Source organism: Mesoplodon bidens (assembly GCF_964165515.1).
Source record: "Mesoplodon bidens genome assembly, chromosome: 4".
Classification (NCBI taxonomy): domain Eukaryota; kingdom Metazoa; phylum Chordata; class Mammalia; order Artiodactyla; family Ziphiidae; genus Mesoplodon; species Mesoplodon bidens.
The window spans coordinates 140,577,910-140,593,270 of NC_138160.1; the positions used below are offsets into that span (position 1 = coordinate 140,577,910).

Sequence of the window (15,361 nt, forward strand, 5' to 3'; positions counted from 1 at the left end):
CAGACACACCCTTTTCCTGGGCAGTGGGAGGACCCTCACCCCAGCCCCCATCCCGCAGGGATAGGCTGCTTCCTGAGGTCCCACTGGAGGTGCTGACAGTTGTTTCTCCAGCAGGGCAGTGCCTAATTATGGGGTGTCATTTTGCGCCTGCGAATTTTTTTGCACCAGCCTTCTCCGCCCCTGCCACAGCTTTCGTGGGAGAACAGGCCAGCCGCCACCCCGAGAGCTCACCGCCCCCTCTGTCTGGCCTTTCCCCCCAGCATCTTTCCATCCGCCGACCAGGAAAACACTACAGCCCTGATCCCTGCCACCCACAACACGGGGGGCTCCCTGCCTGACCTGACCAACATCCACTTCCCCTCCCCCCTCCCGACCCCGCTGGACCCCGAGGAGCCCACCTTCCCCGCGCTGAGCAGCTCCAGCAGCACCGGCAACCTCGCAGCCAACCTGACACACCTGGGCATCGGCGGTGCCGGCCAGGGTAAGGCCGGGCTGGGTGGCGGGGACACTCCCTTCCCTGACAGAGGTCACCATCTAGTGAGAATGACAAGTGTGTTTGAATGATAACTTAGCAGGGTCACGTCCAAAATGCCAGGCATGGGGGTGGAGCACAGAGTCCACCACGGGGGTTCAGGGTTGCCAGGCTGACCCAAGGGGAAAGGCATCTGGGCAGAGGGCACAGCCTGGGCAGAGGACCAGGGCTGGGAAAGCTCATGCCCCCAGGGATGGGACCATGGTTCTTAGGGGGGGCTGGGGGCTTCAGAGAGTTGGGGTGGGCCAGGCTTTCCTCATGCCCCTCATCAAGGGACAGGCCTGATCTGTTCCTCTCCCCCACCTCTCCCACTCCCCCAACCCCGACCCCCCAATCCCCCGACCGTGGCTGCCTGCTTAGGATGCTCCAGCCCGGCCCCCTCCCCTGAGGACGTTTCATGGGCCCCTGGCCTGTCCCAGTATCCCCCGGTGCTGCCCCAACCCTGCTCCTCCTCGGGACTTCTGGCAGCACCGTCCTCCTATGACTCAGGCAGGGACCCTGGAGGTGTCCTCCTCCACTCAGACCCTCTCCCCTGCGTGGCCTCCATCTGCTTGCTCCCCACCCAGCCCCTGCCTCTTCACCCAGAAGGGCCATCAGCTCATGGCCCTCCTCTGGTCAGGACCTTGCACAGCACCTCAGTTTCCTCCCTAGTGAAAGCTTGAGACCCGCGGGGCCCCCTAATTCCTGCTGCCCATGCCGACTCCTCTCCAGCCAACAGGCTTACCGCCGACCACCGTGGGGCCTTTGCACATGCCACCCCACCCGCACAGCGCTCCTCCAGGCTCCTCATCCCATTCCCTACGCAGACCGCCTCCCCTCCCCTCTGCAGGCCTTCCTGACTCCCTGCCCACGCCCCTGCCCCCTCTCACACTGGGTTGCTTTTCTGCACTCACCGTGCTGCTGTTGAGTCACTGTTTTGCTCTTTCGTCTGTCCCCTGTGCTGGGCCTTGATCTCCCACGCCCTTGCTCTGACCCCTCTACCCACGTTGACTGTGGGAGGCGTGGGTTTGTGCCCAGGGAGGAGACAGGACAGGCCCCCAACAGCCTGGCGGTGGGACGGGCAGGAGGGGCTGTGGGGACTCATGTGTCCCCACATGTGTCTGGACTCGGCGGTCGGTGAGAGCACTGCCTCGCTGTGCCCTCCCTGTGTCCTGGAGCCACAGCACAGGTCAGCGCTCACCCCATCCACAGGCCCACGGCACCTCCGCCCCGAGCATGGTGGGTAGCGCCACGCAGGGTTTTCTGAGAGAGAATCACACACTCAGATTCGTGTTTGTCACACTTCCTCTGACTGCCCCGGGGAGAAGCTGACTGTGAGGAATAGGCGGCAGCCCCTGGGCCAGGGCAGAGCCCCATTGGGAGCTTTGCAGAGAGATGTCAGGGTGAAGTTGGCCAGCCTTGGAGCCGGGTTGATTCAGGGAGTGAAGGAGAGCGAGGAGCCCGGAGTCATTCCCGGCTTTGGTGCCGACCGGGCCAGGACCAGGTGAGGGGTGTTGAGGGTGGTACAGACATTCCCTAGGTATTTAGGCGAGGAGATGGAGGCCAGAGTGGTGAAGAGGAGAGTGACATTCTGCCTCATGCCATTCAGGCTGTGTTCTTTTTCCCATACACCTGGCCCCGCGCCCACTGAGGCTCAGCCATTGGGCAGAGGATACTGGCCCTGGCCGTGTGCACCCCACTCACCCACCCACACCTCCAGGGAAGGCCCAGAAGGCAAAACGAGCAGATTCAGGGGAGCCCCAGATCCGTGGCCCTCGCAAGACACCAGTGGGTGGGCAGCATCCACAGATGCCTGTGCAAGGCAAGAAATCAGGTCGGCCCTGGGGCTGCTGGCCCTCCGGCAGAGAGTCGCTGTTTCCCGGCCCCCGTTTTTCTCCTCACGCCTTGGCAGCAGCCTCCAGGGCACCACCCCCTCCACTGGAGGGCCCTTGGCAGCCCCCCAGCGCCCGCCTGGGAGCCTCGCACCTCCAGCCCGCGCCGAGTCTAAACAAGTACAGGAAAACACAACACATGTGAAAACCGTAGATGCGGGAACGAGTGCAGACCCCGAGCGTGGGGCCCAGACCCCAGCCTGCCTGGCTCAGAGCTTCGGCCCGGTAATGTCTGACATGTGTTCGGCTGTTTGCGAACCTGCCGCGCTCCAGCAGCTCGCCTGGCGGGGGCCTCACTCTCCAGATGTGTTTTAAATCAAGCAGAGCCGCCAGCCCCTGGCACACATGGAGATCGCCCCCCGTACCACCAGGCCCACCCTGCAGTCAGGACGGGAGCCGGTGGAGGAGGAGGACGGAGGCCTCCGCCGCCAGGGAGACAGTGGCCCCTCTCATCTCCTTCCAAGTTTGCCAAAGTCGTTTCCCTGGCTGCGCGCCGGAAGCGGGAAGTGGGCAGGCTGAGGTCCTCCTTCCCTGCACAGCTCCGTGGCCGGCTAGCCCCGTGCACAGGGCTTCCATGCCACTGGGGCGGGCTCCTGCCACCTGGGCTGCCCTCCCCTGGCAGCTCTCCCTGCCCACGCTAGGCTTCCCTTCCAGCTGGCCCCACTTCTTTTCCTAAAGTTGATCCAGGTTGTCAAAAGGAACTCAACAGCAAGGCATCCCTCGGCCCTTCTGGCCCAACTGGTGTCTCAGGGGTGGTGGCCACCCCACGTGAGGCCAGGAGCTCAGGTTACAGCCTAGCAGAGGATTAAAAACTCCCTTGCCTTCAGGACAGACATCACAGGCGGCAGCCGAAGGGCCAAATCCAGCCCCCCAGTGTATTTTGGCTTTCCTGCGATTGTGTGTGTGAGGCTTTGAATTGACATTCAAATATGCACGTAAAAACCTGGATTTCCAGCTTATCTTGAAGAGTCAGGCCCAGCAATGGTGGGTCGAGGTCGTGTGCCTCAAGCTAGGCTAGAGCACTCCAGTTTGCTGTGGGCCCCTCCTGTCCCCGTCACCCCTCTGTGCCCGTCACTCTTGGTATCTGCCTCTGCTGCTTACCGAGCCCCGACATCTGCTCCCGACGTGCGTGTTGAGTGTTCCTCGGCCCGCCGGACACATGAAGCGTCGGATGCTCAGAGAAGACGAGGGAGTGGTGCAGGGTCCCGACTCCCAGTGTGCTCTCAGCAGGCGTCTTCCGGACTCCTCCTGACTAGGCCTCTGTCGATGGCTCCCTTGACGTCGCTGTGTTTGCAGCAGCCTGATTCTGGGCCCAAGGTCTGTGCAGAAACTGGACCCCGGGGGCTCTGCTACAGGAGCTGTCGACGGTGCCAGGCCCCCCCAGCAGTGCTCAGCCGAGTGGAGCTGCCAGGGCATCCGAGGGGAAGTGCAGGCGTGACCGGGCTCGCCTTGCACAGATGACGCGGCCCCAGTGAACAGCTGCCTGGGGTGGAGGGAAGGCTGCCCGTCATCTCCCCTCAGTGTATGCTGGGTGCGTTCTTGCCAGCCCTGGAACCTGCCGCCTCACCCGCTGGAACCAGGTTGATCTGGTGCCCTCCACGGAGTGGGCCCAGCTCCCCCAGTGAGTCAGGCACCTTCACCTGGCCTTGACTGCAGGCCAGATTCTCTCTGAGCTTGCTCACGACCTCCTTAGGGCCTCATGGTGAACTGGAGAGGACAAAGAAACTGAGCCTGGGGTGATCAGGACAGGCCCCCAGGGCTCCCTTCCTGCCCCCAGCATCAGGGGGCCCATTGCTTCCCTGACACAGTGCCCCAGGATCATCTGGCAGGCCCCAACACACTGAACTTGACCTCACTTAGCTCCTTCACAGCAGACACATCCAGGGATCATATTGCTGGGGGAGGGGGCCAGGGTGAGGGAAGGGGTGACTTGGAGCCCCCCCAGCAAAAGCTCCATCAGGAAGAAGATCAAATAACTGAGTTTCTTGCTCAGGCATCCTGGTGGGGTTGGTGCTGCAGCATGGGGAGTGCATGAGGTGGGAGGAGGCGGTTGTGGGTGCGTGATGTGGGGGGAAGGGCTGCCAGATACAGAGGTCAGGGGCCAAGAGGAGATCTGGCCAAAGGAGCAGTTATGGGAAGGGGCACGTTCACGGAATGAGGGTGAGGAGAACGATGAGGCTCAAGAAGGAACTGCAGCATCAGGCAGCACCGATTTGGTTGGAGCTAACCAAAACCCAAGCCATTATAGAAAAAAAAAAAAGGAGGGTGACTGTCTCTGAAACCAGGGAAGTGCCAGCGTGGCTGGATTTGGGGCTCAGGTGCTATCTCTGCCCCTCAGCTCCCTTGTGGTCACCAGGATGCCTCCTCACACAATTCTGGACCTCCCTTCCTGGAGTTCTATCAAAAGCCCCTGGGCAGGGTCTCATTTGGCCAGCCTAGTCACATGTCCATCTGGGGGCCAATCATGCGGTAGCCCAGAGGTGGGGAAGCGCTGATTGGCAGGGCCTGCGGGGCACGCCCCTCCTGGAGGGATGGCAGGATCTGTGGGGAGAGTGTTGGTCAGCACTGGAGGTGGGAGCCCATGCAGAGCTGGGGGACCCTGAGGTCAGGGTATCGGGACCTCAGAGGGGGCATCCCGGGTTTGGTGATCAGGATGTGCCCACTGGCGTCTGAGCGATTGGACTGGCCTCAGCAATGACCCTGGGTGTGTGAGTGCCCCCTGCCATGATCCCAGTGGCTGGCATCATGCCCACCCTCCCTTCCTTTCAGGGATGAGCACACCTGGCTCCTCACCGCAGCACCGCCCGGCCGGCGTCAGCCCGCTGTCCCTGAGCACGGAGGCGAGGCGGCAGCAGGCCCAGCAGGTGTCGCCCACCCTCTCCCCACTGTCACCCATCACTCAGGTGCGAGGGCTCAGTGGGGCGGGGGAGGTGGGGCCCGGCTCTGCCTCTCTGGGAGGGCTCACGCTCCTTCCAGGGAGCAGAATCCTGAAAATCCTGCCAACAGTTTTTTTGCTTTTTGTTGTCAAATTTTCAAACACATGGGGAATGCAGAAATCAGTGGCCTGGATTCCCCTGTGCCCATCATGGCTGTTAGCTTGTGCCCGTGTGACTGGGCATCCTTTATTATGCTGTTCTCTTCTTTAAGATCTAGCTGCAATTTCCCAAAATAAAATGTTTAGAGAAGGTTTTTTTTCCCCCCCCTAATTTACCATATTTGCTTCGTCTGCGTCTTTGGTAGTTTTGTGTGTGTCTAGGAGTTGGTCCGTTTCATCAAAGTTATCCCACGTGCCAGCATACAGTTGTTCGGAGTACTCTCATAATCCTTTTTATTTCTGTGAAGTGGTTAGTAACGTTGCCCCTTTCGTTTCCGATTTCCATAATTGGAATCTTCTCTTTTTTAGTCAATCCAGGCTCGTAGAACGAGTTAGGAAGTGTTCCCTCCTCTTCTGTTTTTTTGAACAGTTTGAGAAGCATTGGTATTAATTCTTCTTTGAACATTTGGTAGAATTCAGTGAAGGTGCTGCGGTCTGGCGGATCTTCACTGGAAAGTTTTTGGTGGCTGATCCCATCTCCTTACTCAATATCGGTCCTACTCAGACGTCCTTTTCCTTCTTGGGTCCGTTTCGGTAGTTTGTGTGTTCTGAGGAATTTGTCCATTTTGTCTGCTTTTCAGTCCCTAATAGATAATATTGTTTCTTCCCTAATAGATAATATTGTTTCTTTGGGGTTTTTTTGTGTGTGTGGTACGTGGGCCTCTCACTGTTGTGGCCTCTCCCGCTGTGGAGCACAGGCTCCGGACGTGCAGGCCCAGCGGCCATGGCTTACGGGCCCAGCCGCTCTGCTGCATGTGGGATCTTCCCGGACTGGGGCACGAACCCGCGTCCCCTGCATCAGCAGGCGGACTCAACCACTGCGCCACCAGGGAAGCCCTTGTTTCTTTGGTTTTTAACGTGACCTCGATGGTCTTACCTACCCACAACGAAATTAACAGTAGTTCTTCTATACCTTCCGATGCCCGGCCTGGTCTCGGCTCCCCACCGTGTCTCTGTCTCTTATGCAGTTCTTGTTCAGATAAGGATCCAAACAGAGCCATGCATGGCTCCTAGCGGCTGTGTCTTCAGTCTCTTCATCCCTGACCCCAGCCTCTTCTCCCCTCCCCGCCACGCCCCACCCCTGAGGCCTGCCTTCCCTTTCCGGAAACTTCTTTCCGGCCACTCCTTTCCTGCGTTCTGCTAAGTGTTTACATCCTGTAGCTCCTGGGCATACCCAGCCTCCCTCAGAGGGCAGGAGCCCTTGCCTGCCTGCCTGTCTGAGGAACTGTCCACGCAGACTCGTGAGCCTGGAAAACTTGCCTCTGGTTATTTTCCTCTTTCCAACTCCAAGAGGGGCCCGATCTGGTCATTGCCGAGTGACCACACAGGGGCCTCCGTCAGCCCCACCGTCTCCAGCCTCCCCTTGGTGCCCAGGCTGCAGGGTGGCGGGAGGGGGTTCCTTCTCCCTGGCAGGACCCCACAGGGGCTAGGTGCTGGCTCCCCGCTGGGCTACCAGAGTGTGGTGCCCTGTGCCTGCCCACAGTGGGGAAACTCCAGCTCAGAGAGGCGGGGGATGGGGGTGGAGCATCCTGAGTCTCTGCAAGTGTGGAGGGGTGTGCAGTGAGAAAGGCTCACTGGGGGCAGGCCTACTGAGCTGCAGCCCAGGCCTCCGTGGGCCTTGGGGGAAGCCCTCTTCGCTTCCCTGGTCCAGGGTCTGGACATCCCTCTGTTCATCTCTCACTTCAGTGTCAATCACGCCAGGCCATGGGGGTCCCCTGGGGGCCAGGTGCTCACAGCCTGCCCGGCCCACTCCTTTGAGCATGTGTCCCACCTGATGCCCTCCTCTCCGTTCAGGCCGTGGCCATGGACGCCCTGTCTCTGGAGCAGCAGCTGCCCTACGCCTTCTTCACCCAGGCGGGCTCTCAGCAGCCGCCGCCGCCGCCTCAGCCTCAGCCCCCGCCCCCGCCGCCGCCTGCGTCCCAGCAGCAGCCGCCCCCGCCGCCCCCGCAGGTGCCTGTCGGCCTCCCCCAGGGCGGCTCCCTGATGCCGAGCGCCAGCCTGACTCGGGGGCCCCAACTGCCCCCACTTGCGGTCACGGTACCATCCTCTCTCCCCCAGTCCCCCCCAGAGAACTCGGGCCAGCCGCCGATGGGAATCGACACTGCCTCGGTAAGCCCGGGGCGGGGCCTGACGGGGGGCGGGCGGGGGGGGGGCTTGTGCAGGAGGAGCCCAGGGGCTGTGGGAGACCACCATCAGACCTGCAGGAGGAGTGTCAGGGTGCCTGGCTTTATCTGCAGCCACCTCGAGGCTCCACTTTGAGGCCAACTCGGCCAGGGGTTGGGGCTGAGGCAAACACTGCCTGGGGCTGGGAGCTCAGTGGGGTATTCTCCCTGGAATCCTCAAGCCAAGTTTGTCACCCCGGTATAGATGGGGAAACTGAGGCACAAGCAGGGGTCAGGTGCCCCAGACTTCACCCAGGACGGGCCACCCCACGTCTGGCTGCCAAGCCCTCCCCCATGGCCCCGATTGCCCCCCTCAGCCCTTCCCACCCGAGACAAGGCTTCCTCAGAGGCAGGGAGAACACGGAGCTCTCAGGGCCTCGGGAATGGACTTCTGAGAGCCAGAGGGATGGAGATGAACTTGGAGGAGAAGAAGGGATGAAGCCAGTTCTGTGGTTCATACAGCACAGTGCCCTGGGCCGGGGGCCTGCAGCTCAGACCATGGGACCCCTTGCCTGGGGCCAGGCTTGGGGTAACAAGTGCTAGGTTTTGACCCCTGCACCCCAAACCTTCCTGCTTGTTCAGACTTTCACCCAGGTTGCCCTGATGGGAAGGGAGTGGTCACAGCTACCTTTGGCCACATCCAGAGGAACAGGGACCCACATTTGGGGCCCAGCCAGCCCTCCCCACTCACTTGGCCCATGGCTGCCAGCCCCAGGATAAATGTCATCAGAACATCACGTGCTCTGTGAAGAACAGGCCGCCCCCCCGCCAGGTTGGCCAGGGCGGGCAGGTAACCCAACAGGTAGAAACCCACATTTCCAGGCTGCTCTGATCGCTCAGAGGGCAGACCTCAGGGGTCCCCTTGGATGGGACTGCACCCAAGCCTTGCCTTGGGCAGACACACAGCAGGTACAGAGGTGGCCCTGACACTGCGGCTGCCTGGGGCACCCAGTTCCATGACACCCTGCCATGGCGGTGCCTCTCTGTGGAGCTGGGGGGACTTTGGAGACAGGGGCTATCCAGGCCAGGCTCTCGGGTCAGGGCGCTGTTTTCGGGCAACCCCCTCCCCTCCCGTGGGAGTGGTGGCTCCCTCAGGGCTCGGATTCCAGTAGCCTCTGTGAGTTTCTGTAGATCCACCCAAGCGAGGAGAATGTCCCTCTGGTCATTTTCCTCTTTTCAACCCGAAGAAGGCCTGAGCTGGTCATTGCCAAGTGACCACGCTGATGTCTCTGACACTCACACCCTGATGCACGAGCCCCCTGCCCCATCTGGGCTCAACCCCCATCCCAAACTGCTCAGAACAGGCCGCTGAGGAAATGAAGGAGACATAGCACTTAGGGAGCCCTGGGCCGGCCGGCTGGGTCTCATTGAACAAGTTCAGAGAGGTCAGGCAGCTTGCCCAGAGGCACACAGCAGGGCCTCACTGGGTAGGACCAGAGCAGGGTCTAAATCCAGGTCCTGGCCTAGCCCGTCCTGCCCCCCAGGAGTCTGATAAGAAGCCAAAACCCTTTGTCATTCGAGTGAGGAGGTGGCCGTCCTTTGGAAGTCGGTGGACAGCATAACCTGGCGGACTTGTCCCAAGCAATACCAGTGATAGTGACTGCCCGGCGCCAGGAGCCCTGCAGTGTGCCCCAGACGGCCTTGGCTGTTAGCCCGAGGGCATCTGACTGGCCCTGGGCCTTCCCTGCCTGTGCGGGTGTGCGTGTTCACACGTGTGCGGCTGTGTGCACACATACGTGGGTGTGGTGTGCGTTCGTGTGAGTGCTCTAAAACCTGCTGAGTAGAGCCTGATCCCTCCTTCCCTCCCCAGCCCCCCAGGGCGATTCTGTGAGGCTGGGTTCCATGCTCTCTGACGGAATGCCCCCACCCCTCCCAGAGTTGGGTTTGGAGGTAGGGCCCCTTGAGGCCCTGGGCTCAGGTGCCCTCCTGCAGGTGGCCTGGGTATTCAGCTCACCTGAGGGATGGGGGCCCTGCCAGGGGTGTCAGCAGTGAACAGCCAGTCCCGGGAAGCCAGGCCTGGGGCCCCGCGAGCATCCTGACCTGTCTGTCGTCACAGGCGCCGGCTCTGCAGCAGTACCGTACTAGCGCTGGCTCCCCAGCCAACCAGTCTCCCACCTCACCCGTCTCCAATCAAGGCTTCTCCCCCGGGAGCTCCCCGCAAGTAAGGGACGCCGCCTCCCCTCCCCGGCCTCCCCCACTCCAGCCTAGCTGGCACCCCCCACCCACGTGTCCCCCATCCACCTGTCTGTCCGCCATCTGTGCCTCCCGTCTCACTCCACCCCATCTTGTTCACTCCACCGGGGTGGGGACCGGTGAGGGGCGGCCACCCTGGGCAGTGGCCAAGGAGAAGGCACCCTCTCCTGGAGCTGTCACATTCCCTTGGCGTCTCTGTGGTCCACGCCAAGCCCCAAGTGGGGTTGGCGGGCTCCCCATTTGCATTGGTGACGTTGGTGTCGCCTTCGCCCCAGCTCCTCACCCCGTGGCTAGGATGCCGAGCCCGGTGTGCGGCTCAGAGCAGGCATCGAGCAGCCCGTGCACCCATCCCCACCCAGGTCTGCCCGCCCTGAGGCCTCCTGCTTCCAGGCTTCTGGAGGTGGAGGCGTGCTCCCCCTGCATCAGGGTGCAGCTGAGGTGACGGCCAGCTTGTGATGGGGGCTCTGACTCTTCAGCCCCCTCCGCCCTTTAGGATGGCGTGTCTCTCGCCTTCAGACCCCCAGCACAGGAAGCAGCCCCTCCAGTGTCCTTGTTCTCTCCCCACAGATGAGGAGACTGAGGCTTGCCCCAGGCAACAGGCAGGGCTAGATCATGTCTCTCAGACTCAGGTTTTCCCTCCCTCCACACCAGGCACCACGGGACCCCGATCTCTGACACAGACACGCACACACACACCCCTTCCAGGTTCCTCAGAATCCCTCTTGGCTCTGCTCCACCCATGGCTGCATTCTGTCTGGAACCTTCCATCAGGGGAGAAGGGGTTCCTGCAAAACTGACATCCAGGCCCCAGACTTCTCGCTGTAGCAGCAGAGCCTCCCCAGGACCTCACCACCCCATCCCCAGAACGTCACCAAGCTGAGAAACCTCAGGAGCTACTGCAGTGCCCAAGACCCTGAAGTCTCCTCAGCCAGGGGAAGATAGGGCCTTACTTCCCGGGTAGAGCAGGGGGAGGAGCTTTCCTCCAGGCAGGACGTGGGCTCCCTTGTCCCCGGCGACATGCCCCGCTGTCCATCTCCCAGGCTCGCAGCAACGCACCCCGAGCCAGGCCTTGTGTGTCAGGAGAGTAGGCCTAGCCCTCAGGGGACCTGAGACTGTTCTCATGGCTCACTGATACAGGAGGGGCTCTCCCAGGGCACTCCCTCCACCACCCATGGCAGCCAGGGGTCCTGCTGGGACTGTCGGCGTGCAGCCCCCCACTCCGCAGAAGGCAGGGAAGGTGCAGTGAGCTCGGGGCCGGCCGGGGGTCAGCCTGGTGTCTGCATGCTCTCCGTCCATCCCTGTCGGCTCTGAGCTCTCGCGTCTGGTCTCGTCACGTGGTGCCGAGGGGGACGTGGGACTGGGAGAAGTTGGTCCAGGCAGGGGCAGCAATAGAGGGCGCCTGCCCGAGGCGGGCAGCCCTGCCTGGGGCTGGTGTACGTGAGGCAGGACGGGAACTTAAGGGTGGAGCAGATCGCTCTCAGGAGAGGTTCTCCTGAACCAAAGTGGGCCATTCTGAGCGGAAAGCATGTTGCTGTCTCCTCAAGCCCGTGTCTGTGTGTTGGTTTGTCCGTCCGTCAATTGGGCACTGGCCAGGGAGGCAGGCTGCTCATTCAGATGTGAGGACGGGGCCGGCAGGCTGTCTGGCCCCAACCAGGGGCTCGCTTGGGGGCAAACCATGGTTTCCCACTGCAGCTGGATCTCTGGGGACACATTCATCAGCCCCATGGGCCTGGGTCACCCCACGCCTCCCCAGCCCAGCCAGCATCTCCCCTGGATGCACGAGGCAGCCGCCTTGCCCCACTTGGCCCCAAGCGGATGTTGCGTGTGTCCGGCTGCACCCTGAACCTTAGGCAGCTGGAATTGGCTCCTTTGTGCTGCCTCCTCCAGCCCCAGCCCTTCCATTCTGGGCAGACCTTTCTGGCAAACCCTCATGGTAGCTTCACAAGAGAAACCATATCTGGGGTCTCCTGTGTGTGCCGGGCCTCTCTGGGGTCAAGGTCATGGGGACAGGGTCAAGTGCCCCAGAACAGCCTGCCCCCGGCCTCAGCCAAGGCCATCATCTGCCTCCTTCACAGGTAAACACAGCAACCTCACAGCCCCCTTTTCCAAACCTGAAGCTGGCGATTTTTAGGGCAAATGTGGCCTTTTTGCCACATTGTCTTTTTTGCTTCTTACTCCTTTCACATTTTTAACTCTTTCCTGGTGTTTGAATGGAATGTGCATCCCCAGGAACCACCGCACCAGCCGGAGTGGCTGTCCCTTTCTGTGGTCAGTCCACTGAACACGCAGAGTGGCTGGGGGCTTTGTGGCCAACTCCTCTCTGGGATGGAGGCCTGAGAGTCAAGCTTTGGCAGTTGTCAGAGAACGCGGGGACCTTTCTAGAACAGAGAGCTCAAAGCGGGGAGGTCCAGGGCCTGTGGTCCGTGAAGACTCTGACCTGGAAACGGCCGCAGGGGAGCGACTTCTGCAGGTCACCCTGTTCTACAGAGGAGGAAACAGGCCAGAGCTCCCAGCCTCAGGGACGCCGAGGGCCCTGTGTGGGGCATCTGTTTCCCCAGGTCTGTTGCCTCCGGTGTGACCTGGCGACACACACGGCCATCCCTTTCCTCCCTTCCACATCCTGCCAGACTGTCGTGCCACCTCCCTGGCAGCATCTCAAGAATGGGCAGGGGCTCCACACTCCTATTCTTGGCATCTCCACTGCCTCAGAGGATCCCCAGCCCCCTGCTCCTCTCCCAGGGGCAGCCCCCATCCCTCTGCCCCAGCTGGCATTGGGCAAACAGGAGTGGGACTGCCTGCCATCCCCCAGGCCCCAGGGCCTCGCGGGCAGGCAGGCAGCCACGGCTGGACAGGTGGGCAGGGGCTTTCCGTGTACCTGTCCCGTGCTCACTCTGTGCACCCTTCCTGCCCAAGTGTGTGTGTCCTGCTGCCTGTCCCGCGTCTCCCACGTCTGACAAGGTACACATCCCACCCTGAACACCCAGAGTATCTCCTGCCTTGCCCCACTCACACACTTTCCTCTGGGGCCTGGCAGGTGGGGTTCCCGGTCCCTGTGGCCCCTCGTCTTCCATCTGACGACAGCGGGTTCACCCACACCTGAGCTTAAGGAGAGGAGGTGGGATGGCACTTTGGGGGAAGTTGGGCGGCAGAGGCCCCAACCCCCAGGAGCAGGCGGTGGAAAGGAGCAATCATCCCGAGAGTAGGGGTGCACCCCTCCACCCCAGCGGGTGTGGGCTCTCCCAGGAGCCCTGAGATAGACGTCATCAGCCTCTCACGTCCTGAGCATCTTCCAGGAAGTTCCAGAGGCCTCCCTCCTCTCCCAGCCCAGGCCGGTGGTGAGGTCCTGGGAGAAGGGTATGGGTGCAGCCAGCCCGTGGGAGCACCCCCCCACCCCATAGCAGCCTCACCCCCTGCCTGGTTTTGGGAACCCTGACGACAGTGGGCCTCTCTTCTGTCTGCAGCACTCTTCCACCCTGGGCGGTGTGTTTGGGGACTCATACTATGAGCAGCAGATGGCGGCCAGGCAGGCCAATGCTCTGTCCCACCAGGTGAGCGGGCGCCCACCGCAGACTCTCGCCAGACCCTGCCTGCTCCTCTGCCTGAGCTTCTCAGCCTCTCCAGTCTCCAGGCTGCAGAGGCCCAGGCCCTGGAGGGGGTGGCTTGGCTTAGCCTCTCCTGGCGTTTGCACCCTGCCCACAGAACGAGGCCGCCAGCGGAGGGGGAGGAAGGGTGGGTGGTGAACGCTGGTAGGGACGGGCAGTGGCTGTTACAGCGGTGCCTCAGTGTGGGCCGTGCACGTGGGTTTGCCGGGAGGTTGCAGTGGCTTTGCATGAAGGCCGGGATTGGGGGCGTGTGGGCACGGGAAGGGTTGGCTGCTGCCTGGAGCTGTTCACTCACTCACTTATCCATCCATCCATCCATCCATCCATCCATCCATCCATCCAGCAAGCTCTGAGGGGGCCGTGTGCCGGCAGGCCCAGGCAGGTTCGGAGACGGGGAGACCCCAAGGCAGAGGGACTCATGCTTGGCAGCCCCAAGTGTACCTTGGCATGGGTGCTGGCCGTCCTGTAGGGGAGGAGGTGCTGGCGGTCGCAGGCAGGCCGGCCAGCCAACCACGACCGGGGTCCCAGGGTGGCCAGCTCGGGGGGCTGGCCTCACACCTGTATGCTTCCTCTGCCAGCTGGAGCAGTTCAACATGATAGAGAATGCCATCAGCTCCAGCAGCCTGTACAGCCCGGGCTCGACACTCAACTACTCACAGGCGGCCATGATGGGCCTCACGGGCAGCCACGGGAGCCTGCCGGACACACAGCAGCTCAGCTTCCCTAGCCACAGCAGCATCCCCAATATCATCCTCACAGGTGAGAGGCTGGGGGAGGTGGAGTCCCCGCCCTGCAGGGTGAGGCGCAACGGGGCTGAGGTGTCCCTGCCCAAGGAGGCCAGAACCCACCAACCTCGACTCACTGCTGGGCTTACAGGACACAGGGTGGGGGGATGCACACTGGACCCTGGACCAGGTGTCCGGTGTCCCAGGCTCAAGAGTGAGAACAGGATGAAACCGGTCACTCACCTAGCCCTTCACCTCCTGCCCAGTCCCCTGAACCCCAGTAGCTGAGCGTGCCGGGGATGCATGTGACTGTGGGGTGGGCCCTGCCTGCTGGGGCTTGTCCTGTGCAGCTGACAGACACGTAAGAGCTCGCGCATGCTGCGTCGGGCCTCCCCGCGCGGCCTGAGCACAGTGCCCAGGCACCCAGGCTTGCGCATGCGCATGTTGAGTGAGTCTTCTCCCAGCAGAGCTCAGACCCTGCAGTCCCCCACCCCCACCCCCACCCCTCATCATGCCCCTGAAGGTTCTAGGTTTTATCAAAGACGGAGGCAGTTTCCTCATAAGCCAGGGCTGTCGGGGAATTGAGGGTGAGACCCTCTCAGCAGTCCCCACTGACATCTCTAGGATGGAGGGGTTCCTGCCCAGAGCTCCCCACAGCCGAGTGCAGACCCAGTGCCTCCTCCCCGCCCCAAGGGTCTGCAGGAGATGCTCTGGGTGCAGAAGCCTTGGCCTTGGAGGTTGTGTGAGAAGGATCAGGCCTCTGTGATTGTCCAACAGCCCAGAAAGTACGAAACTTTCATATCTGTTTCCCAGATTGGGAAACTGAGGCCCAGGGTCTCAACACAAGTAGAGGAAGGAGCCCAGGTGTGAACCTGGGTCTCTGCAGGGAAACCCGGGCTTCCCTCCCACCCATGGGGAGGCCCCTGATGCACACAGAGCAGACTGCCTGGCAGAACCTGGCAGAGCCTGAGAGGCCCCTGCTCCCTCCAGGTCACACTGAAGTCTGTCGCAGCCCGCATCCCAGGGCTTTCCGGCCTTTTGGTACCCCAACATCTGGGTTGGGACCATCCCGTGTGCTATGGGGTGTTGAGCAGCATCCCTGGCCTCCACCCACCTGATACCAGTAGCATTTCCTCCAGTCGTGACAACTAAAAATGTCCCCAGACATCGCAAATGTCCTTT

The 15,361-nt window shown here is 61.8% G+C and overlaps 1 protein-coding gene across 13 annotated transcripts in view; it reads left to right on the forward strand.

Annotated features, from left to right (window-relative positions):
* CRTC1 (CREB regulated transcription coactivator 1) overlaps positions 1-15,361 on the forward strand; it is a 78,136-nt gene that overhangs the window by 57,254 nt on the left and 5,521 nt on the right. For 6 of the 13 annotated variants that reach the window (XM_081234006.1, XM_081234015.1, XM_081234011.1 and 3 more), the window contains 6 exons: positions 261-481; positions 5,173-5,306; positions 7,292-7,606; positions 9,716-9,820; positions 13,314-13,400; positions 14,033-14,213. In XM_081234006.1, the coding sequence (XP_081090132.1) occupies positions 261-481; positions 5,173-5,306; positions 7,292-7,606; positions 9,716-9,820; positions 13,314-13,400; positions 14,033-14,213 (1,043 nt within the window). The remainder of the gene's footprint in view (positions 1-260; positions 482-5,172; positions 5,307-7,291; positions 7,607-9,715; positions 9,821-13,313; positions 13,401-14,032; positions 14,214-15,361) is intronic. The other 7 variants (XM_081234014.1, XM_081234010.1, XM_081234016.1 and 4 more) reach the window with 6 other exon arrangements.